The following is a 25935-nucleotide window of genomic DNA, read 5'->3' as shown; positions in this document are numbered from 1 at the left end:
TATGCAGATTTTTACAAAAAAAAAAGAAGCTGAATTAACATAAACCACGTCCTGTCTTGAGAATTCTTCAAAATTGTTATTTGTACATCATGTGGGAAGATAATCATGATGCATGTTTTAAATTTCACCCACACTTAACCTATTTATTTACTAAATGACCAAATTTAAAATGACAGTTCAGTGATATCTTACCAATGTGTTAAAGTTACAGTGTTTACAGTGTTATATATTTTGTTTAAATTGCAATATATTTCTTCATCCATTCAAAAACATTCAAAACATCTCTTATGTTTAAAACAATGATGATTATGAACAAAGCATGGACAAAGTATTAGAAAAGACTCTGAGCATAGCCTATACAGTTCAGTTGGGATTAACTGAGGCAAATGTGTGTGACTATTTTTCTGTAATAGTGTCACAACTTTTTTTTAAATATTTTTAAAGTTTAATATTTTTGTAATGATGTCTACTTTTACAGTCAGTGTTTCTGTTATGTTACCTGCTGCTTCCAGAAACTACATACCGGGTGTTCCTGGACGGTGCTGTGAAGGACACACTGGACACTGTGGACACGGTGGCTGGTGGACCGCTGGGCCCCAGTATTAGGCTATTAGTAGTAGTAGTTGGGCCCTGTGCATGTGAAACCTGACGCTCCTCGGTCTGTTTGCAAACGGTTTTCAGTGAAAGACGGAAGTAAACCAAGTGGGAGGGGACGAAGGCCGTCACACAGCTACTGCTACGCCTGTCACGGTAAGATGTTTGTGGATTTTCTCTTCCAAATTAACTGTGTGGCGAGTCTAATTTTAACTCCAGAAGGTACGCTAATTCGTTGGGTAAGGTTTAAACCAGGCCGATAGATTAAGAGCTTAACAAAGGCTTCCTTAAGCCTCCGCTCAGGAGGTCATGCCTCAGCTGACACTGACAGGCAGCCTGCACCGCACAGCGAGCCGCTAGCTGCTAGCACCACCACTCTCATTCATCTTACTCTAACTGCCGCAAACATGCAGGAATGGGCGAACCAGCTATGCGTGAGTAATTCATCGAGCAGCATCGTCTGCTACTGAACTACCCGGCTCTAATTGACCTAAATCGACGTTACAGTTGCACACATTGTAGTGAATCTCCGGGCTATGCTAACGTTAACGTCATTGTAGCCTGACGCTAGCCAGCTAGCCGACCTCTCCTGTACTTTGAGGCTAAGTTAGCGGTTCGTATTGAAGTCAGTCCGTGTGGATAACTCCTACAAATAGTTTTCAACAGCCTTACTAAACTAAGGCTACACTCTTGGCTCAGTGTCAGTGTTGAGTGGTAAAAGTATGAATTATCGTACAAGCATACTTCAATCGGCTAATTTGTGTTGCTAGACGACGCTGAAGTTCGCTTCCGATTCGTTGGATTGAAGGAAAATGAAGGGAAATATGTTTTTAAATGTTAATTTACAATCCTGGACGAAGGGTTGTGTCATATTAACGTGAGGGGGGATGAAATATTGTAGGTAAAACCTTAACGCTGCATTAAATCCTCTTTTGAAATGAGTTTGAATCGAAATTTCACAGCTGTGTTCACATCCAGACTAAACTGAAAACCTATTGAACTTAGACCTGTCAGATCTGGTCTGATCTCACCCAGACAAGCCAGAGACTCTCTCTGACTTCTTTCAGGTCCAGACTGAGTAAGACCAGGCCCAGGTAGTTAAAAAACACATCATATATATAGATACACTTGTGCTCTGTACGTGATGGAAGCTACTTTTTGCATTTTCACAACACAATAAAGTTTCACAAACACAAACACAAAGTATGGCTTGTGGTTTATCTGGGATATCACAGTGTATTGTTTAGTTGTTTTCTTTTACCTAGCATGATGTGATCTAGATCTGAGTCAAATCTCTTTTTGTGCTTTCACAGACAAGAAAAAGGTTTTACAAATTTGAATTTGGGCTTCAAAAAGTGTTAAGGCTTTAACTATGCCCGCCCTTCATATCAGTGCTTCAGCAAAATAGAAAGAAAACTGGATTCACCAATGCCCAATCAATATCAAATTTAGTATATTTGCACGGATAGTCTAACAACCTTTTTTTCAGTTGACTGAGGCCCAACAAATGAAACTGCCTCTCACTGTTGGTGTCACAAGTAGCAATATATAACTGTCAGGTCTTGGCTATAAACTTGGTATAAACAGCTTACATCATCTACTTGCTGACATCATTGTTACTGCAAGTTATGCCTTTGAAATGTTTGCATTATTAACATATAGTGTGACTGACAAAGGTAGTCCAGAAACGTTACTGTATTATTAATAACACACTGGTGGTGTAATACAGGGTTATGGATAGTCAAGGGAAATGCCTGTCTATGGGATCATCAGAATAAAAAGAAAGTAATTTGATTTAATGAAACTATTGACTATGGTGATTCCTATTTAGATGGTTTGTTCCAGCAATTAAAGTGGTTTACATCAGTATTTAGAATAGCTCATAATTATCATATACGGTACTGAGCATGCTGTGTTTGCAGTCTGATAGTCACATTCAGTTCAAACCAACGTAATCTGATACAACAGTCCTAAAATGCCCTTCATGAAGATTGTAATTCTTAGTTTACATCAAAATTGTTTCTCTTGGGTGTTTATTTTATCTTTAAGGTCATTTGAGACAGTTTGTGGTGCTGAATAATAATGTTTTTACCATCAGGGGTAGACAAAATAACAGAAACACCTCTATGTGTAAAGTAAAGTGTTCACCACATACAGTACATCCAGATTTCAAGCAACACACATCACTTCCTCCAAAAAATGATTTTACAGTTGAATGAACACAACACAGAGACTGCACTGAACCTGAAGATCATACCCTTCCTGACAGAAATAAAACTAATCCAGTCCAATACACCAGTCCTTCAACAAGACCTATATTCCCAGTATATTTGGGGAAAGACACTTTTGTTTGTGGTAGAATTTAACACTTAAAATAGTCAGGCAAAATATTAGGCTATGTAGTTTAATGCTTACGCATGTGCACACAAGCCAGATGTTTAATTTAAGTACACTGGAGAAAATGTTGTCTGAGGTAAAATCAAGATTTTATTTTCTCTTTACCAGGAGGATGTTTCATAAAAATTGACTCTGTATTTCTGTTGCTCAAATCTCACAGCAGCAAGTATTATTATGAGTGGAAGAATATCTTTTGCAGAGAGATGTTGGATTGAGTGGAAATCAGTAACAGGAAATGCGTGTCCTTTCATGCAGCTCACTAAAAGATATTGCTGACCAAGAAATGGGAGATATTGGTGCTTTCTCACCAGAATCCATTGTTTTTTTTATTTTGACAGATCACTGCCGTTTGTGCAGCACAAGACAGGAATTCCTTTCATTTCCCTGTGCTTGCACTTCTAGTATTTCCTCTTGCTCTCGTGATGCTCCCAAGTTTCCACTCAGGGAAAGATTTCACAATCACCTTTTCCCCTCTTTTCTTTTGCAGGAAAATCGACAATTTGGATCCAAGATGACGGACTCCAAGTACTTCACCACCACCAAGAAAGGTCTGATTTGTTTAACATGTAAAACACCACAGTGATGATGAGTCACAAGCCTGTCTTATTATTTTCTAGCACCCATGCTCTATTTTTAAACGAGCGCATTGTGGATTTCAGCTGAATGGTGCTGAATTATCTCTGCTAAGAGAGACCTAGACTGTTTTCAGGTTGTTGATTTTGTCCAATTAACTTTGAGTTTGAGTTCAGAAAAAAATGATTGGACATACTTCCAACACATTATGCAATACATTAATGCATTCATGATCATGCAATCGACGAAGGCAAAGATTTTTTACACAGTTTAAGATTCATAGGTTAAGATTAATACATATTTTGATAAACTTTGGGTTGTTTAATACATCTAACTTGACCAGAGCTTGCATCAACATTGTTGCCAAGTGCTTCACAGCTCTGTTTTTGTAAAGCAGATTAGACATATTGAGCCTTAGCTCTCAGAGATTTAACTGTCTCGCTGTGCCTCCTGTCGTATTTTTGTGGCTCCTCTCTCATAAAACCCAGAACTGTACACGTTCCCCCATACAGGGCTTAGGTAATGCAAACGCATACTTATGATTGGAAGTGTGTAGCCGCCTTCTCTTTGTTAAGGATTTCTTGAGACATAATGTTAGAAGCATTCAAGCATGTTTCTTTGGGTACGTGTTTTGTCAGTGGATTTGAATGTCACTGTGTGCACTGGGTTGCTCACATCTTTCTTGAAAGAGATTGGCAGTGAATTACAGTTTACAGTCCTTGGGGAAACTCCAAGCAGGTGGATTCAACTTCAATCCCAAAATTGACAGTGTACTTATTATGTAGTGTGTGTAGGCATCATCATAACACGGTGCTGAGACATAAACTAAAAAAGAGATTAGTGTCAGTTTAGCACAAATGGATAAACAAAAACAGCTCCCATGCCATTCTTCATAATAGTTTCACATGGTGACACGATGTTCTAGCCAGTGCCTGAAAAATTCAGATTTTGCTTTAAGGAAAGAAACAGTCAATCAAACGTAAATATTTCCCATCAAACAATTATTTTATTTCTTATACATTAAACTAAGCTGCATGCATATCATGGTGTCCTTTGGCATCTTAACAACCCTGCACTTCATCATCGGCTCAACAATACCCACAAGTCCTGCCAGGTGGTGTGTAGTTTAAATTCTTGATATCAAAAGGAATATTATTCTCATCTCATCATCTATATCAAGACACAAAACTCTTATAATCAAATTGATCTTCAATGAATTGAGTTTTTCTCCACTGTTCCACACTACATCTGACAGAGCACACGGAAGAATCTCAATGCCAGTTTTTTTTTTTCGTTTGTTTTAATCTTACAAAAGATCTTATTGAATAATTGCCCAGCTACACCCATTATCGGTCAGGCAACATTACACGTGCACTCCCATCTGCCGTTTTATTGGAGCTTTAAGTCTGTTGCTGCAGTTTAGCCACTAATAATGTGAACATGTTCTGCTGCGACTTTATAATAAAAGCCCTCTATCATTGGACCGCCAGAAGGCTCCCAGGATGCAGCAGCTATTGGAAGTGTCTCCTTTGTCACCGAAGTCAGTGGTGTGGCAGCTCATTCTTGAGTTAAAGACATAAATATTTGGGCAAGGTTTTGTTTTGGGTATTGCAAGGGAACAATGGTAGAAGAAATGGCACATAAACCCCAGATAAGCAATGCCACCCACAAGCATGGGATAATACAGAGGTATGAGGGCATTGTACAATGTGTATCTGTATGTGAAGAGATGGCTCTGCTCCTTTTTACCCCCTCCATCACAAATGGATCACACGATGAATGATTCCCTCTTTCCTCTTGTGTGCTCAGGGGAGATCTTCGAGCTCAAGGCAGAGCTGAACAGTGATAAGAAGGAGAAGAAGAAAGAGGCTGTGAAGAAGGTCATTGCGTCTATGACGGTTGGCAAGGATGTCAGGTGAAAAACGGGGAAACTATACCAGAAACATCCCACAAAGGAATTATGCACTGTAATGCATCACCTTACATTTTGAATTGGTATTTACTCAAAATCTTGTTTCCCCTCTAGCGCGCTGTTCCCAGACGTAGTGAACTGCATGCAGACGGACAACCTGGAACTGAAAAAGCTGGTCTACCTTTATCTGATGAATTATGCCAAGAGTCAGCCCGACATGGCCATCATGGCTGTTAACACCTTTGTGAAGGTAAATCTAAGTCTGTCATCTAAAAATAAATCTACAAATAATGAGTTTGTGTTCCATCATTTAAGTGCACTGATCTGTGCAGGAAGAGCTTGTTTGGCACAGCACTGTAATGGTGTGTGAAATCCACAAATTTACATATAAGTAGCATTTTAAAAATTGGAAAATGATCAGGAAATGATATAAATATTTTATTAGAATTTCACTATTAGGACAAACTCTTCCTGTTGTATTCAGGTTCTTTTTGCAGCTCTGCATTATTGAAAAGATAAATATTGCCCTTGCTAAGTGGAAACTACTCATGCACGTTGCTCTGCACTTTCCCGTTATTTCCCTCTTCAATTTCTGACGTTAGTGAGATTATTACCAAACCTGGAGGTATCAGTTTAGGTTAGATACAGAGACATTTGAAGGTACATTTTGTAATCTTCCCCGTCTTCGCCCTACAACCACGGTGATACCTCAATATCTCAATAAATGATCAATTAAAATGCCCCTCCGATAGTGTAGGATGGTAGAGAATTAATCATCTCTCTGATTCACCAATTCACATAGGACTGTGAAGACCCCAACCCTCTCATCCGTGCCCTTGCTGTTCGTACAATGGGCTGCATTCGTGTGGACAAGATCACCGAATACCTCTGTGAGCCACTGAGGAAATGTCTGAAGGACGAAGACCCATACGTGAGGAAGACGGCTGCCGTGTGCGTAGCCAAACTCCACGATATCAACGCCCAGTTGGTGGAGGACCAAGGCTTCCTGGACACCCTTAAAGACCTCATCTCTGACTCCAACCCCATGGTACGCTCGCTTGTCGGCTTGCCAGATTTCTGACCCAGTGTGACACAGCTGGCTACACACCCCAGCTCTGACTTTCAATGATAAGCCCCGTGCTGGCAGACAAATACACGACGCGGTGCCAGAATGGTGCTGCCGTTACAACTTCTGTGTTATATCTTAATGTAGCTGCTGCCGGCTCCTACTCTTTCTGTCAGTATTTATCTGTTCTCCTGTCTTCATGTTTAGGTTGTAGCAAACGCAGTGGCAGCGTTGTCCGAGATAGCTGAGTCACATCCCAACAGTAATCTGCTGGACCTGAACCCCCAGACCATCAACAAGTTGCTGACAGCCTTGAATGAGTGTACAGAGTGGGGACAGATATTCATTCTTGACTGCCTGGCTAATTACACACCTCGTGATGATCGTGAGTCCCAGAGGTAAAAAGGAAACACTGCTTTCATTATCACTGCATGTCATTTAGCACATAGTCCAAGTGAGCTCAATTTAATTTTCTGCCCTTTGCCTCACAATATCATTACTCTCTGCTAGCATCTGTGAACGCGTGACACCCCGGCTCTCCCATGCCAACTCTGCAGTGGTGTTATCGGCTGTTAAAGTTTTAATGAAGTTCATGGAGATGTTGCCCAAAGACTTGGACTACTATGGCACCCTGCTGAAGAAGCTTGCCCCTCCATTGGTCACTCTACTGTCCGCTGAGCCTGAGTTGCAATATGTGGCGCTTAGAAACATCAATCTCATCGTACAGAGACGGTAAGTCCGGGGAGATGACAGGGTTTCTTTACTATACTTTGTACATTGGAAATGGCAGGCCCTAATAAAAATTGCATTTACTGTAGTATGGCACATTTAATTCAGATTCTTTTTGCTTTAGTATTTGTTATTTTACAATCAATGGCAGTTGCCATAAATGATAAGAAATATTGATGTCCTTTTTTTTTTAGCCCTGAGATCCTGAAACACGAGATGAAGGTTTTCTTTGTAAAGTACAACGACCCAATCTATGTCAAACTGGAGAAGCTGGACATCATGATTCGCCTAGCATCTCAAGCCAACATCGCCCAGGTATCCCACCCACAGTCATAATACAATGTTGTCTTAGAATGAAGACCTCAAAGGAGTTTTAAATCGAAAGCAACTAGACTTGGTTGCTTTCGATTTAAAACTCCTTTGAGATACTATGACCTGGACAAATGAGAATATGCACAGCCTTAGAATAAAGAGCTCAAAAGAAGAGAAGATATTGTTAACAAGATCGTGTGAGTGACCTGAATGTTGTGTGTTTGTGCTGCTGTAGGTGCTGGCTGAGCTGAAGGAGTACGCCACTGAAGTGGATGTGGACTTTGTCCGTAAAGCAGTCAGAGCCATTGGCCGCTGTGCCATCAAAGTAGAGGTGGGTGGAGATGATGTAATGCTGTTGTTTGATGCTTGTGTCAACTCTGTAGTTCAGCAATGAAGCAACGGTTTCTCAAATGCCTTTACTGCTATATATCTGTGTTGTCATCTAAATATATTGAAATATTGAGGTTTCTGATATCAAACCATTTTTCTCTCCCGTCGTTAGCAATCGGCAGAACGTTGCGTCAGCACCCTGTTAGACCTCATCCAGACCAAGGTCAACTATGTGGTGCAGGAAGCCATTGTGGTGATCAAGGACATCTTCCGCAAGTACCCCAACAAGTAGGTTCCCTTTTACATACAAGTGTGATCATTTTTTCAACACCTGATGTATTAAGTAAAATGACTGAGGCACATGTGGAAGGAAAGATGATGTTGCTTTTAAGTCCTTTTTTTTTCATTGAAAAAGTGCCATTCGTTTTTAATTGAAAGGGTGCCAGGCTGCCTTTTTTTAAATTGAAAAAAGGCTTTCTTTTTTCTTTCTTTTTTTTCACAAGCCGATAGCAATACAGTACTGTTTCACTTCACTCACTCTCAGTATTAATTATTGGTTTTGGGCTTTACATTGTCAGAGTTACAGGGACAAAAGGTGTTTTCAGCTCTTAAAGAAGAAAACTGGGCTCAGTAGCATGGCATGCGTGTTTGTAGCGGACAACATTTAGCACCCTGCCAGGGTGGCACCTGGTCAAAGGTCAGGCACATTGGGCTAAAGTGTGACATCTGCTGTGGTTCCGACAGCGTGGTTTCATGTGCCAGACAGAAACCTCTGCTACACAGCAGTAGACCGTCACCCTGTGGTTGTGAAGTTCTCAGAAAGCGGCTTTGCACAGCTTACACCCCAGCGTGGTTCAGGCCTTTAGCTCTAAGAGGTATTAAGTAGGCACCAACTACATCTTTCTTCCTTAGCACATCTTGTAAGAAAAGCAGTATGTAAATAGTATTTGTTTGGCGTTTCGGCTGCTTGAGAATCTAGTATTGATGATCCAATGACCAAACCAGATGTTAGATGAGAGTGACCATTAAGCCCATTTACACAAGCCATTTAGTTCCAGTTGAAGTTTAGTAGTCACAGGTTTTTATTGGCAATGGCACTGACCAGCATTGATGTAAACAGCACCCAGGTGAAGCTGCTACATGACGGTCAGTAAAATGTCACCTGCCCAGCACAGTAAACCAGAACGCACTTTTGCTGAGACCGAGTGAATCTACATCTGTGAATGTGCGATATGTAACTGTGTGTGATCAGGTCTCTCAGTCACCGTGTTGAGCGGCTAACCCTTGTTTTACAACAACCTTTTAGATGCTAATTTTGGTGTATTGGCTTTTCATTTGTCAGGCTGACAGAACACAGCTGCAGGTCAATGCTAATGCTGCACTCTGTCAGCGCTTGTTGTTTTTCCATCCCGAGTGGCCAAAAATACATTAATGCAACTTTAAGTAAATGACAGTGATTCATACTGGAATTGCATTTTTTGTTATTGTCTTTTGTAATACATGAGCAAAATGTTGAGCTCATGTTTTCTTTCATGTCACTGCTTCCAGGTATGAGAGTGTTATTGCCACTCTCTGTGAAAACCTGGACTCCCTGGATGAGCCGGAGGCCCGTGCCGCCATGATATGGATCGTGGGAGAGTACGCTGAGCGCATCGACAATGCTGATGAACTGCTGGAGAGCTTTTTAGAGGGTTTCCACGATGAAAGCACTCAGGTATGTTTAGGGAGTACAGGGACGTTGTAATTTGTGTGCTAACTGCATTTCTAATGGTGGTGGCACCACTAATCTGCCGTCAGTAAGAAGCACACTTTGGTTTTTGTAGTCAAGCCATTGGCTAGCTGCTGCAAAACACTAAAATTGAAGATGTAGGTGACCTGTCATTTCATCAATGATAGAATGATACTGCTCTCACTAGTTGGCACAAGAAATAGACTAAAATACTAGTCGCTTAAACTAATTATTAACCGTACTGGTCAACTCTAAGATGTTATTCAGCTGCATGCTACTAGCAGGGCTGCAGCCCTGGCAGATGATATTCCCATACTGGTGCCCAAATGTTGTGAAAAAGCAGTGTTGAAAGAGGGATGCACTCGTAAACACGGACAAAACCAGTGCATGTTTACTGAATTCTGATCAGTCATCTGCTGTGATCCCAGTTACATTTTTTTTCTCTCTGACTAATTTAAATTTGTGTTTCCATTTAATCTACAGGTTAGAAATATTCCTTGTAGAAATGAATGTCCTTTGTACAAAATGTTCCCCTCTGTATTGCAGTTTGCTGCAGATGAGACAAGTAGTTGGACTGTTTAGCAGGCTGTGGTGTCCTTGGGGAAACCTGAGCATGGTATGTGAATGTCGTTAACATACAGAACGTCTTCTCTGTGCCCTCCAGGTGCAGTTGCAGTTACTGACAGCTATTGTCAAGTTGTTCCTGAAAAAGCCTACTGAGACCCAGGAGCTGGTGCAGCAGGTGCTGAGCCTGGCCACGCAGGTGAGGAGAGAGAAAACACACATTTTGATGTGGCATTCCTGTTTTGTTTTGTTTTTGTTTTTTTTTGTTTTTTCCTTTCTCAGGTTCGGGTAATAGGTTCTCACCAACTTTGGCTTTTTAGCTCTTACTGTTGTATCTTTTCCAGAGCTCATCACTACTTAATCATTATTCCAGGGACACTGGAGCATTGTAATGGCATTATGGATCAGCACCTTGCACTTACCATAGTAATGAGTTGAGTGGTTTGAGCTTACTCTGCAGTCACACTCATTACATTTTAATGGTTTTAAGTGATTAGTTGATTTTAAAATATCTAAAATAAATGATTGAATAAATGGGTTTAGAAAATCAATTTACCATTTTGTAAATGTTAAATTCTAAGTGTGGTTCAGCCAACCATTTAGAATATGCTTCATAGTGGGTAAAAAGACCCAGTCGATAAAGTTACAACTCTGGTCAGTCAGTTACACAACACAACACTGTCAAGGGGAAAGTGTATGCTTATGATTCATCTAGTTTGATCATCATTGATTGCCAATATCATGGAAAGGATTAGGTGTTTTGTGCTTTATTTATGTACATGAGGATGACAGACTGCATCATTTTGCACACAACCAGTGAGCATCGGCTAGAGTTTAGGCAAAGTGTCTCTGAGAGAGCATCTTTAAACAATAAATATAATATGCGTTGCACATTTAGAATTTATTATAGGGCGTCTGTACTATATTGGATTAATTTGTGTAGATACAACTGCAGTAAATAACTGCTAACTGCTGCACAAGGCAGGCAGAAAGCAGCAGAGGGCAGAAAACATGCATCATAACTTAAGACTAACAAGAACAAGAACACAAATCTCAAGACTCTTACTTAAATAATGACTGAAATGATTAATGCACTGATAAAAATGTGCAAAGTAACGTTGCCTCGTACATTATCCAAACCCTAGCACTATCCCAAGGCTGAATTGGTGTTTGATGTCTTTGAGTCAATGCTGAGTTTCACATATTGAGGGCAAGCCAGAAAGAGTCTAACATTAAGTATTTATTGAGCACGCTCCGCAAATAGTAATCCCTCGTCCTCACACCTCCATCTCTGTCTGCAGGATTCTGATAACCCAGACCTCAGGGACCGCGGCTACATCTACTGGCGTCTGCTCTCCACAGACCCCGTGGCTGCTAAGGAGGTGGTTCTGGCTGAGAAACCCCTGATTTCTGAGGAGACAGATCTGATCGAGCCCACGCTGCTTGAAGAGCTCATCTGCCACATTGGCACTCTGGCCTCTGTCTACCACAAGCCCCCGAGTGCCTTTGTGGAGGGAAGCCGTGGCGTTCAGCACAAGAGGCTGCCTGGCAGTGCTGGATCGTGAGTCGTGCGCTTAATTTTTTTTTTTTCTTTTTTTAAACACTGCAGGCAGAGGGGTTTGTTTTTTTCATGTGTGCCTAGCCTCTTGACTCTGCTGTTATTATTTCCTTCCAATCTGCTGAGTAACACACTTTCCAGCAGTGTCAAGCTGTGCAGTTCCCCCTGCCTTCAAATGCAACTCATCACATACACCAGCCATTGTTTTCAAATGTAGTTATATCAGCAGCAGTTCAATAACAAATTAGATTTACAGTGTATATGAAAATCACTAGGAATATCTCGTGGGCGCAACAGTAATCAGATAAACATCACCATAGTGACGTGTAATCTAATTTAATGGCATATTTTTTCCATGTCTTGTTTTATTTCCAGCGGGGAGAGTGTCGAGAGCCCAGACGCAGTTTCTGCTGCTGGAGCTTCTGAGGCGCCTCCTGCTGTCATCCCATCCCAGGGCGACCTCCTGGGAGATCTGCTTAATCTGGACCTGACACCTCCCACCACCACAGGACCTCCACCCCCCTCCTCTGGTATGCAGATGGGCGCTATGGACCTTCTGGGAGGAGGACTGGACAGCCTGGTAGGTCAACACATGACTGTGTGAGAGAAACTTACAGGTTCTGGTTTAACACAACGTATTCAAATTTAGTAAGAGGCTTAATGTCAGCGGGCCCCAGTGATGGTAATGTGTCTTTTGTACTTGTTTCTTTCCTTGATGCTTTTTTCTTTTTCTTTTTTTTACCCTTGTGTGTTTTCCTTTCTTTGTTCAATGCTGCACCTGCAGATGGGAGATGAGTCTGAGCCGGTAACTACATGGAGGGCATTTATTAACCATGTTCAGGCTATTTTAGAGGACTATTGTAATCACTGCTGTTTTACTGTAGTTCTCATGCATCAGTCTGACATTTTCATTCATCATTTGTCATCAGTTACTATCGTGATATGTACGTGTACAGTAAGCATGGTGTTAAATCCTGAAGTCCATCTCTTTTCTTATCTCTGGGCTCTGCGGTTGTGTTTCGTCTTTCAATCAGCCGCCCGTTCCCCTGCGGACGGACACTCCTCAGTCACCTCAGCTCTCACATCAGTCCCCATCGCCCCCAGATTACAGCCCCACTGAGGTTGGTCCAGGGGACCAGTCTGGACCAGTAAAGGCCAGCACCAGCCTAGAACCCCCTCTTGTCCCCTGTCGTACCACTGTGTCCTCTGAGTAGTCCTCCTCACCAGTTCAACTGTGCCTGTTTGCACTTTATCTTGTATGTGTTTCCCAGAGATTTTAGCAAATCTCGCCGATATTTTTTTTGTATTTGGTAAAAAAAAATGTCTTGCACTATAGTTAGTATAGATTTGTCACTGTGTGGAATCACTTATCACATTTCCTTTTCCACCACCGTTTTCGTCAATGTACCCACAACCTTTTTACACCACAATAGATGCATCTAGCGAGTAGCATTTGAAGAAAAACCATTTGGATCTCAATAGACACTCAGCCGGACTTGTGTGGGCAGTAAAAGGACGGTTTCATAAAAGGAAGAATTTTCCTGTGCTTGCGTCACCTTCCTTTATTTGTCAGTAGTGTAAAAACCCCATAGCTTCATTAATCACTGAACAATGTTTTAGACCCTCACACCCCTCCATCCATCCCCCTCAGACCTCCCAGAGTATTAATCAATGTTCACAAAGGTCAACCTACTTTTTAATTTTTGTGCTTCTTCCCTACCCAGCTTGGCGGAGATCTTGGAGGAAGTCCTGCTGTAAGTCATTTTCTTGTGAGGTTTTGTCTGGCTTTTGCTTAAATACACAGTGGCACTGGATGTGTCAGGGTAACGTGTTTGCTTTGTGACCCACAGATGGGGGCTGGTTTTACCGCTGCGCCAGCTGCGATGCCAGCCTCTTTCAACGCCCCCGTTAGCGGCGGACTGGATGACCTGTTTGATCTCGGCGGTGGAGTCGGTATGCCTATGGGAGCCTACACCCCCCCCAAAACAGTGAGTGCTGATAAGCTTGGACATACAGCAGAGTGATGTAACACCAGCAGTGGGATCTCTGAGAAAACAACTGATCTTGTCTCTTTAGATTTGGCTTCCTGCCATGAAGGCGAAGGGACTGGAGATATCGGGCACGTTCGCTCGCCGTTCTGGAGTCGTTCAAATGGAGATGACCCTCACTAATAAAGCTATGAGTGTCATGACTGATTTTGCCATCCAGTTTAACAGAAACAGGTAAGACTAGCGCACTGGGAAAAGGCTGTTGAGATCGCCATATATTTACACACATTATATTGACACTGCCCTCCTCCTCTGTAGCTTTGGTCTCGCTCCAGCCGGTCCACTCCAGGTTCTCACACCTCTTAGCCCAAACCAGAGTATCGAAGTGGCCCTTCCGCTCAATACTGTGGGACCTGTCATGAAGATGGAGCCTCTCAATAACCTGCAGGTAACGCAGTGTTTTTTTTGTTTTTTTTGTACATGTTATGCAATGTTTTTGTTTTGGATGAATAGTAACTGCTGCTTTTGCTTTTATTTACCATGAATTCGCAGCCAAAATTGAGGTTTAAGTGATGTGATTCCAACAAGAGATGTCAAGTACAGACTAGAGGCACAATGTTATGTTATGTTTTTGTTTTTTTTATTTGAAACCCTGGCCTTATCCAGATAGCACTGGCTCAAGTTCACTGTCCTAGCTTGGCTTCTTACTGAGCCCAAGTCCTTGAACATTATAACAGCAGTCTGTCAGATCCACTCTCAACCAAACACAGTTAGCAGACATGGCTGCTTGTTCAGTATTTGATAATTATAAAATATTGCTCACTATGTGAAATTCCACATTCAAGCCAGAAGCATGACTTCTTAATCATTTCACAGCAGCACAACATCAACATTTTTCATGGTTGAAATATCCATTAAGCCGACTATCTCTTGGGATATTAAGTTTGGTCATGAAAGCATGACCACGTCCTCACCGATTAGTAATGCATCCCCACATGTTATTCACCTATACGGCTGAATTCCCATGCTGTGAATTATATGGCATTAAAACATAAAACAGCCGTCAGAACAGCTCGGATAAGCCCTAAATAAAAAAGCAGCTGAGGCAGGCTCGTTTTTGATCACGGTGGTCCTTTTAACTGGACAGAATGGTGGACGGGTTTTGTGTGCAGCTGGAGAGAGCAGATAAGAGTGTGGAGGGGGATGATGAAGGTGGGGGCGGTCATTAGTGATCTCACAACACATGACTCCTTTGTTTCTCCTGGCCTCAGTAGCCCTGCTAACCTTTCTACTCCACTGCTTCTAGCTCCTTTGATGGGCGAGGCTGTCTGTTTTATGTGCTCACATATTTTGAGAGGTTTTGAGTTATTTTTGTCATGATGGAAGATAATGTCCCAGAATATCATTGTGAGTGCTCTTTTAACCACAGATGTGTGGTTACAGTCTTTTGACGAATAAAATAACCATTTTATCACACATCAACACATGGAAGGGAAAAGCTTTAGTAATGCTGGATCCAAGTTCTCTATGGTCGCCTATAACAACATAGAAGTTAATTTAAAGATCAAAGTGATGACCTTAAATTTGCTCGTCACAGAAAAGGACATTGACTCTATACTTCCTCAGTGTGCTTCAAGAAGTTTAAAAAAAGAGGTCTAGTAGCTCCTAATCGCCCAAACAGTTTGAGGTTAAGTACATGTTTTTGTAAAATATCTGAGGATTGAGATTTTTTATCTCCATTACTGTTTTAGATATAGAACAAAATAGAAACCGTTCAAGTCTATTGATCACTGTACAGAGCGAACCTCTTCTAATCATCAGTTTAAATGTACGGCTCTTGACTATTGACTATTTTGTATAATTTTTCCCTGAAAGCTAAATATTGCATACATGTATAATAATAACTATTCCTGATGTAAGCATTGTGATCTTAAGTCAGTGCCACTGCAACAAATGATTATTTTTTATTGTTGATTAATCTGTGGATTATTTTCCAAATTACATTTGGTTGTTTGGTCCAGAAAAGGTCAGAGAACAGTTGAAAATCAGTCATTTTAAAAGACAGTCATCAAATTTTGTTGCAAAATCATTCAGTCAGTTTTTGCCAAACAAATGAAGACAGTACTGAACACATGATCTATGCTTCTATCTGGAATCAATGGTCTTGCAGATCAACCTGACGCACAGGACACCTGTAATAATACATCAAAGAATTATATCATGCTGAAGGCTGCTGTTGTTCTTTTTCTCAGATTTTTCCCCTTCTTGGTCATGTAACCCACACTAATAGAGGTTTCTTTAGTTTACAATCACTCAGAATGAAGCTTTGTGGTTTGTATAGTCCCGCATTGCACCCAGCAATAAGATGCCCTAATGAATCATTCATGAGTCATTCTTCAGCTATCCTGAACTCACTGTCCTTCTCTCAGCACTTCTTTGTAGAGCAGCCTGATCAATATCACTGCTAGCCGCTGATTACTTCCCATTATACTGCTCTCGTTCTTGTGTTTCAGGGTCCATAGACAATAAAAAAAAGCATTAGGTGCTCACATTAAGAGACAATGTCTTCTGTTTTTTAATGCAGACCTTCTGTTAGATGCTTATTTTGTTTCCTCTTATTTGTTTACTGTCTTTCCGTGGTTGGTGTTTTATTTTTAACCAGGCTGCTGTTCTTATCTCCCCATTTTCATCCTTATTATGTTATCATCCTGTTACGCTTTTTCTAGAGGCTGTTTTTATAGAAATAAGTTTTTTGGTACTTTAAGCCTGTAAGAAAGGTTTGCTAATATTCCCTGGCAAATAGAAGCCTCATAGTTACTGTGAGATGCCGTGTGAGGAGACGAGGAAGGAACATGGATGATGTGCTGATTGCGTTGGATATAGTGTGTTTGTATGTGTGTTTATGTGGGAGAGCGAGCACTGTAGCCTTCTTGTTCAGCACACAGCACACATAAACCAGCCATGCCCACCCTCGAAGTGCACTTGAGAAGTAATTACCCATGTATTGCTTGTTTTTTTTCTCCTCCCGTCGTCCTCCTTTACCCCCTCCTTGGATGTAATCACTCTCACAGGTGGCTGTTAAGAACAACATTGACGTATTCTACTTCAGCTGCCAGTACCCCATCAGCATGTTGTTTGCAGAGGACGGAAAGATGGGTGAGTGGGTCTTGGTTAATCTCTTCACTCCAAACCTCGCTGACGTCAACGGTACACACACATGTCAGCTCTTCAGCGAGAGTACATCATTGTGACTGTTCTGAGCATGTGAACAAGTGTGACGTAAGCGTACGTCTACGACTGTCTAGCCGTCTGAACTCATTCACATCTTTGTGTCGTACGCTCGCTCTTAGATTGTACACTAGTGCTCCGTTTTTGGGGCCTTTACTTCTTTTTGTTTTCTTGCTGCTGTTTGATTTATTTTATGAAAACATGTTGGCATTTCGCCCTGCGGGGTCTCCTGATGGAGCTAGCAGCGAGGTAGTGCTCCAGAGCCTGAGCCACAGCAGGAAACATTGTTCAGTATGGAGTCTAACTCACCCACTAAATAGAGTGTATACACTGATCAATACCACAGAACCTGTTGTTAGTCCTCTGCTGTCTACTTTTAAGTTTGTGCTCGGTCTTTGGACTCATCCAGTGATTGTGTCTTCTCCTGCAGAGCGCCAGGTGTTCCTCGCCACATGGAAAGACATTCCTAATGACAATGAGTCCCAGTTTCAGATCAAAGACTGCCATCTTAACTCAGGTGAGTAGTAGGGACAGAGAGCAGAGGACGCACTAGCCGCAGAATACATCACTATGCAGCTGCAGCCTGCAGCTTGTTTTTATGTGAAGACAGCCCAGCAGAGCGGAGGCGATCTCAAATTCAGATCCTCTGCTAATGAAGCAAATTGTATTTGATGAGAACTCATCAGCTGCAGTCCCTATTTACGTGCAATAATTTAGTTTTACACAAGTGTGAGTGCAGCTGAACTGGAGAAGAATTCATAATGACTGTTTAATGGAGATTTCCCCCCACAGATTGAATTTCTTCTCATGAACAAAGGAGGGGGGGGGTGTCAAATCCTGCTGGGGCACAGCAATAAGACAGTGGCTGAGGAGAAAAGTTTGTTCCAAATTAGTGACTGGATCTTCGCTGCACAGGCAGCGTGGAGTGAAATTTTAGGGGTTGATAAGTGAAAAGAGAAATCATCCATGGTCTGATACATTTAATGACTGTTTCAGGAGACAATCATAGAGCATGGCAGGAGTCAGTGAGTGGCACTGAATAACTCAACACAGGGAAACTGAATACTAAAGGTTAGATGAGTTCAACAACAGATGAAATGTTGACTGTGTTGTGACGTTCTTTTTGTATTGTTACCTCAACAGATGCAGCCTCCAACAAACTGCAGGGTAGCAACATCTTCACTATTGCCAAGCGCACAGTGGAAGGTCAGGACATGCTGTATCAGTCCACGAAACTCACCAATGGCATCTGGGTGCTGGCTGAACTGAGGGTGCAGGCAGGGAACCCAAACTACACGGTGAGTGTTGAGCTGGCTGAATTTGTCATTGCTGTTGTAGCATTAGTTTCATCACTGACCAAACGAACAGCTGCTGAGAGATGGTGACGACCTTTTGTCTTTACCAACACCAATAAAGACCAAAATACCTCTACATCAGTGTATCGGGTCATCTACTGTCAAGATCACCCGCTGATGGAAAGAGATGTAATGTGGCAACACATGTTGTGTATTATTCGATGTATGCGTGCATACATAACACAAATTGTGTTATTATAGTTCACTGCATTATCATACCTGCCACATTAACAGGAATAACTGATGAATTTCTGATGAAGATCATCACAATGTTAATAGGTTATAAAGGCTTCACTGGGATAGGACAGGTAGATTTTCTTCTAAGAATGGTTCAATTGAGTGTTTCCAGTACAAATTGTACTTTTATTATTCTGTTTCATAATTTCAAATAGCGATTCATCCGGTAAAACTTGTGTGCTGATCTGTTTTCTGTTACGTCAGTTTTGTAAAATGTTAATAAAAAGGAAAAAACAGGGCTTGGCACATGGCAGCAAGCAGATTTTTTTTCATTATGTCCTTGTTATTGGAGTACACAGTATTACAACACATGGTGAGAGGCAATCGTTTAAATCCAGAGCCTGAGCTATTTTTTGAGGCTTTAGTCACACCTACTATAATGACTGATTCCAGCACATTTTGTTTGGTATTGGGGATTTATCCCATAATAGACAACGGATCAGGACTCAACCACCCTCCCAGTGCTCCATAATGGTCTCACTGTGCGGTCTAAACAATGTAGGGAAGTTCTCGTCTCCACTCCTGAACACCAGTCCCAGCCCTGCCTGTTGAATGAAGTCTGTACGATGAAGTTAACAAAACACTGTCACTTGTCTCCGTCACGTCATGGACAGAGACGCGTGACGGAGCGACAGCTGATTTGAACAAGCAGAGACATGACGGAGATTGATGTAAAGTAATGAGTGGAGAGCGTGTTGTAGGCTGGAGGCTGGTTGATTGTGTAGTGACCGGAGTGTGGTGCTAGTATTGGTGACTCATCTATGTGTGTGTGTGTGTGTATGGGCAAGTTATTTGTTTGCTTCCTCCTTTGTGTTGTTGCATGTCTCTGCTTTGTCAGCGTGCGACGGTCTCTACTCTTGATGAATTGTGTTTGGCTTAGAAATTCTGCATGACTAGGCCAGAACAATGACCTTGGTGTGACTCTCCTCTCCGCTCATCACTCAGGCTGCTTTCAGATGTTTCTTTTTTTATAAGATGGAATAAACTATTTTTTTTTTTACCTGTGTCTAGACTAGTCAGTTTGTTCGCCACCCAGCCTTCAGTCATTAAATCTTTTGAATTTTTAATTGGTTTCACACCTTTACCTCTGTTTTCACCTTAGTCATCACGCAGCCTGATCTGGCTCAGGAGATTTATGAGAACACGACCTCTGTGAAATGAAAACTGATTCTTCCTAAATGGTTGTTTGTAGATCATTTATTGTGTCCTACTGGAGGTGGTGTACTTTCCTCCATCCTCTCTCTTGATTTGTTGCGTTTTCATTTCTCCTGTGTCCTTTGGTGGAGTCGCATCATTAATTGAAGAGGTTGCTCTCATCCACCTTCAGCTGCTTCTGTTCTATATGCCGTCTGTCTTTTCTAATTTGACATTTGAGTCCTAATTGTCCCTCGCTGTGGCTGTAAAGGCTCCTCTGCTTTTTGCAGATTGGGTTATAAATTGTTAAGAGAAGAGGAGACGTTAAAGTTAACTGTGCCGCATGTACAGTGTGTACTCTGATGCTTGTCGCTGCGAGCTACTGGCTGCTGCATGATCCCTGCACTCTCTTGGCACGCCACATTAAAGCCAAGCTGCCAAAGCCTTTTGTCGGCAGCTATTTTTAGATTTGAAGAAGTAAAACCCTGCCACTGCATGTTTTATGCGTTATAATTCGCTTTAGAAGATGAGACAAAAACTATTATTGTTCATTGCCACGAGTGGAGACGCACGGTGGAGTGTTTGGCTTTTTTTCACTGCCGCTTACCCATGCTGTTTTAGGATTTAAATGTAGCTTGCCCTATTTTTCTAATATCTCAAAAGTCGATTGGCTACAGCTCTCCCATGATGCCTCACTTCTTATATTAGACTGTTAAAGCTGTGCCCCATTTCCACACTCCATACTACATTCATCTCTGTTTGACAATATTGACTGATTGAAAGGTCTCGGTGTGCATATTTAATTGGCTTTATTTTGAGTGTTAAGTTAATGGACACTATTATCCCACAAACCAATTAACAGTGGAAATGGTGGAGCTCTTGGCTGGATAATTAAACGGTGTTGGACAGTCCATGGGAGAACACAAACTATCCCATCTTTGAGTTACATCCTGTATTCTCCTTGAGTGTGCAATATTGTTGTTTGGTGCTCGTGGAGACGTCTCATCAACGTCCCTTTGTGTTGTCTTTTAGCTCTGTGTTGGGTCTCTACCACATCTGACTCTTGAGCTGCCAACATAACACAATGACCTCTGACTGTAACGTTATGGAGGTAAAACAATGAGCTGAAACTTGCTTCATAAAGGAGCTTCGGATTTTGGTAAAAATTCAAAAGTGGCTCGTTTCAGTATTTATGGATGAAAACTCACTGTGATCCTTTTGATGTGAAGCGTGGTCTTCTCATCTGCCATCTCCTGTCCCCATGGCAACTATGTGTCCAGTGATATTGGCTGATTTTTTTTCTCTTCCCACATCTTGAGCTGGTAATTCTGAGGGTTTTGGTAAAAAAGTGAGTTTCAACCCAAGTAAATGGACACAAAAGTGCTACTACACACAAATGCACATACATCTGCTGTCCCACTACACAAGCATAGAGTTGATATTTCCTCAGAAGTCTCTGTTTTATAACTTACTTGTTATCTCACAACATTTACTGTCTTGTACTGCAGTATAAAACCACATATACTGAGTAGGAAGGAACTGTATCCATGTGACTTATAAAATATGTGATCATGCGGCAAACAGTCATCTTTTTTTTGCTTCCCCCTGTTGCAGTGCTGCATTGCTGATCAGAGAACTGCAGCGGCCGTTGGTCACCAGTTACACTGGTCTAGACCTCTGCTGTGTTTTCAGACTGGTTAATGAGTTGAGGAACCCATGTGACTCTCATCAGACACTGCGTCACATAGGACACGTTAGAAGCACAGAGTTGTGTTCTCACGTTGGAGATTTTAAAGTTAACTCTCTTGGGATGAAGATTTATTTTTGTCTGTGCATACTAGACACACACCTTGAGGGGATTGTTCCCTCCTCCATCTCCACAGTAACTCCCATTTTCCTTTGAATGTCGCAGTTTCCAGCTCTCTTAATAGTAGGTTGCACACAGCGGATAGAACATCCGCATTTCCTCACATCTTACTCCATGCTGACAGGAGGCCGGCTGCTTAAATGCTGCCAGCAGCAGCAGCATACATTAGTAAAGAGCAGCGAGTATACAGAGGCAACATTTAAAGAGCTGTGTTATGTTACTGCTTTATTCCACTGCAGCTCTGTGGTACACCACCACATCACACTCCATCACCTTTGCTCGGTCTCGGTATTCAATGAGCTGAGGACGGGCCTGGTGTGAAATTCTCATCAGTGACTCACTAAATCTCTGCTGAATAGCTGATCAGTGTAATTATCTTAATTGTGTCTGTCTGACAAAGAAAACATCATAGTCTTGTCACGATACTAGAATATCAAACTTCAACAATGTATGTCGAAACATATTGATATTCCATTTCCTGCACCGCAGTAGAAAAACGACTTGCTGCTTCAAACAACAGAGACACTTCAAATATTGGAAAAACAAACCTGAATTAAAATGGTACTTTGTACTCAGTGGTGCAAAAGAACAATACTGGATATCAAGAAAAACTTGAAATGAATAGAAATTAAGATTACCCAGGTGACACCAGGGTCAAGATACTGACGGGACCTTTTGTAACATGTCATTCCCATCTCTCTCTCTCCTCTCTTCCTGTCACCTCGGCTGTTGCCTGACTAATAATTGGCAGACAAAAAGCTCAAGGTCCTTGATCGAAAGTTGAAGAAATAAAAGATAAGGCACTGACACAAAAGTCCAGATATTCATTTTTCAAACTCTTCAGGCAGCTGTACAGCTCTTCCTCTGGATGGGAGTTTTCTTGGATTTAGTCTCCTGCTGTGTTGTTTGTGCTTGTCCATGAAAAGGAGTCATGGCGTGTCTATATTCATTACCTTTTTTTTTAGCAACACTAACACAATGACCGCACTGTTTTCTTTTGTTTTCATCTTCACAGAGACACATAGGTTATTAAGGCTGCCATTTTTCACAGCAGAAAGCACAGCTGATGTGCTGAAGTTAATTAGTGAAACATTTCTGAAACATTCAGAATGGCTACTGTATCTTGTGTTGTCTTTAATGCTGCGTAATGACAGTATCTGCCCCCATACAATTACTGCCAAGCTCCTGCTGCCTTGTGCTTCCTGTGAAGAGTGTGCTGTGCTTTTATATCTGGGGACATGACAACTGCAGCATGATGGCAGAGTGGGGGGGTGGGGGCCTGAATCAAACCTTAAACCTATCCCCAGCTGAGAGACTAACATCAAAGAGTGGAGAGGCTGCCTCTATTTTTCTGTGAATTAGTGTATGTATATTTCTGTACGTTGTCTGTCTGAGTCTGATGGAACTGGGTTTGGGGTTCAATCAGAAACTATTTTTCCTTCCCATCTGAAAAATAATGAACTTTCCAGCTACAAAAAGAAAAAATGGCAGTGAAGCTGTCCCGATGATGGACAGCGATCTCATTTACAACCTCCAGCTCATGAAGCTGAACAATTATGCTCATGTCTGACCAACGCTCAGCTTTTTTTTTTTTAAGTTTTCAGAATTGATTGTGGAAAACCTTTTTCTCCTGTTTCCCTCTGCTCATTTACACAACACTGACATTAACAGTTTTCTTAATTTTGCCGTATGACCAATGGAAAATCGGACTTTCTCCTGTTGTAGTACAAGGTGTTATGAGAGTACACACAGTTTGTAATTGTGTGTTGCCAGTAGTAACTTGTGTACTGTGCCCCATATTTATACACTTTCCTTGGCTTGATGTGTTGAGCAGCTTATAAACTAGATCCTCCTCAACTCTTCTCCCCCCCCTCAGGTCTCTCTGAAGTGCAGAGCTCCAGAGGTTTCCCAGTGCGTGTTCCAGAGCTACGAAGCCGTGCTGAAGAACTGAAAGCCACCTGCTCCATCCGCCCAGCCGCTGCCCTGACAGACTCCTGGCTGACTCCTCCTGCTCTTCCTCACCCGACCCACGGACCATGTCACAGCACCACACAGTGCAGGAGCCACTCCCCCGCTGTGTGTGTAGGGCCCGGCGTGCTCTGTATGTCATCTAGCTGTTTAATTAGGATGGTTAATGATGTACTGTCTCATTTTGACACCATGATTTGTTTCTGTTTTTGTTTGTTTGTTTTGAAGACTGCAGAGATGTCTGGGTCACTGTCTCGGCTAGTCTTTGTGTGGTTGATCACACACTGCGAGTTTCAGTTTCAGGACATTATCTTGTGATAAATTATCAGAATGAACACTGAGACTGAGCAGGTCCTCTACTCCTCCCTGCCCAATCCATCCTGTGACGACCTTTATTCTTTCGGGGACAGTGGACTGTGTGACTTGTATTCCCGTCACTGTTTTCTCTTTAATCATTATCCAGCCCCAGTTCTCTGCATATTGGAGTCTATTTTTAGCGTCTGCAATCAGCAGGTGAATCATAACTTGGGGGCATATTTATTTGGGGGTACTTTTCAATTAAAATGTGGCAGAAAAAAAGGCTTTAACTCTCTTCCCCCTCTCCCTGTGTGAAATGGAAAGTGGCTGTGTGGGCCTTAGAGACACATACATACTTACAAACTACATTATTGTTGTCTTTGTCATTTTATAGTTTTCTTTAGTGTCTGTGGTTTAACAGTTGGATCGGATCCTCTGCTGTCCCCTGGAAGCAGGACGGCTGACGTGCGCTGTGTGCATGGGAACTGTTTGCCTGTGTGTGGTTTCTTTTTAAGTTTTACATCGTCTGGACATTTTATAGATGAGCAGCAGTTGTCCACCGCTGACAGCTCTCATACTTAGTCATTCCATGGTTTAATTTGTGTCCATAGTCTTGTTAGTGTACATGAAGCAAACTGGGAGAGAGCCTCAGGTGTTGAGGATTTTGTATTTTGCTGCTTCCACCCCCCCACCCCCCTCTCACCCCCCACCCAAGGGGCAGTGACAGCCACTCAGGCTCTCTCTACCACTTTGCTCTCTCTTTATTCTCACCGCAGCTTTTCGAGAGCCGTGGCCACCTGAGATGAAGGCTCAGGTGAGATGACTCTAAACTTATGATGTCACGGTTTGTAACACTTGTGAGTAATAAGGACACATGTAGGTAGCACACTCTGTCTTAGCTGAAACGAGGCGAGAATGACATCCAGTGTCCCCGTCTTACCCGCAGATTAATTGGATTCCTTTACTGAGTCATTACACTGAAGCCCTTTGTATCAGCTCTTCAGGATGTGTGCACCTACGCTAACACCTTTTTACTGATTACACCCGAGGAGGCTGTGTATCCTGAGTGCTGAGTGTGTCTCTGTGTGTGGTGACGGCTGATTCATATGAAATGCTGTTTGGAGAAAAAAAAAAAAAAAAGATGTGTTAATCAGATGTTTGTTTGATGATTTACATGATTTTGTTCATTGTGTGTACATCATTTGAAAACCAACTATTAAAAGACTTAATGAATTCACACGTTCGTTCATTTTTTTTTTTCCCCCCTCGCAGTTCAGACATTGTGACAAAAAAAAAAAAGTGGCACATTTGTCATCGGCAGACAAACTCCCACTGTCACTGTTTGCAAAATGTTATCTCAGTTTTATTTGCCGTCGGAAGTCCACATTCCCCAAATCCCTAGAAGCCGGTGTGTGTTGTTTATAATCATTGATGACCTTTTGAGTGTCTCCTCTCGGGGTTTGCTCGGCTCAGCGCTGCTCCAGTGTGACACACTGAACAGTCGTCACAGCTTTTGCATATAAAGTCAGCAGGTCCTCTGTGTCTCTCAACCTTGAGTGAAGTCTTGAGGTTATCCACAGTTGAGTGCATCTTTAAAGGTGGAGGAGCTCTAAGACGTTGGTGGTGGGGGTTTTAAGACCAGGCTACTTGGGAAAGCTTAACCAGGATTTCATCTGTGTGACCCAAGTGGGCAAAACTAACACCTCATCTCTGATCTGTTCCTCTGTGAACGGCAAAGTTCATCTCTGTTCAAACATGCAGGTTCACTGATCAGTGTGGAGTCAGTAGGACGCAGCTGTGGCACATTTCTATAATGAAAAAAAAAACCCGCTCTATAATCTTGGTCCTATGAGATGAATGCATTCCAACAGGGGGCACCACTGCATTGCATTTTGGTAACGGCTCAGTCTGTATCACTGAAGGGTTATTGACTTCCACACCATTAACACCAAGGAATCAATCATTATGTTTGTTCACTATAAAATAGATTTACAACACTGTCCAGGAGCTAGACGGAGCCAAGAAATTCTGGAACAGATGCACACAATCATTCATTCACTCATTCAAAACTGTGTGCATTTTCCAACATGAGGAGCA

At 42.0% G+C, this 25935-nt stretch overlaps 1 protein-coding gene across 4 annotated transcripts; it reads left to right on the top strand.

The window, feature by feature from the left end:
• The first annotated feature begins 700 nt into the window (after window positions 1–700).
• On the top strand, window positions 701–25075 carry ap1b1 (adaptor related protein complex 1 subunit beta 1). 4 transcript variants are annotated; one of them, XM_085786806.1, is made up of 24 exons: window positions 889–1028; window positions 3479–3539; window positions 5374–5479; window positions 5591–5726; window positions 6279–6524; window positions 6750–6940; window positions 7053–7274; window positions 7466–7586; window positions 7819–7914; window positions 8086–8201; window positions 9462–9627; window positions 10307–10405; window positions 11508–11767; window positions 12140–12344; window positions 12549–12569; window positions 12799–12885; window positions 13489–13518; window positions 13615–13752; window positions 13841–13986; window positions 14071–14200; window positions 16824–16908; window positions 17411–17497; window positions 18124–18278; window positions 23450–25075. In XM_085786806.1, exons 1-24 carry the CDS (start codon window positions 1002–1004, stop codon window positions 23522–23524), a joined length of 3006 nt encoding a protein of 1001 aa, XP_085642932.1. In that variant the 5' UTR covers window positions 889–1001; the 3' UTR covers window positions 23525–25075. The 4 variants fall into 4 exon arrangements, with proteins under 4 accessions (XP_085642935.1, XP_085642932.1, XP_085642933.1 ...); XM_085786807.1 differs by lacking the exon at window positions 12799–12885; XM_085786809.1 differs by lacking the exons at window positions 889–1028; window positions 12549–12569; window positions 12799–12885 and adding an exon at window positions 701–750.
• The last annotated feature ends 860 nt before the right edge of the window (window positions 25076–25935 follow it).

Source organism: Trachurus japonicus, chromosome 9 (genome assembly GCF_045865225.1).
Source record: "Trachurus japonicus isolate A0001 chromosome 9, Traja_1.0".
NCBI classification, from domain to species: domain Eukaryota; kingdom Metazoa; phylum Chordata; class Actinopteri; order Carangiformes; family Carangidae; genus Trachurus; species Trachurus japonicus.
This window is presented reverse-complemented; position numbering and strand designations above follow the sequence as displayed.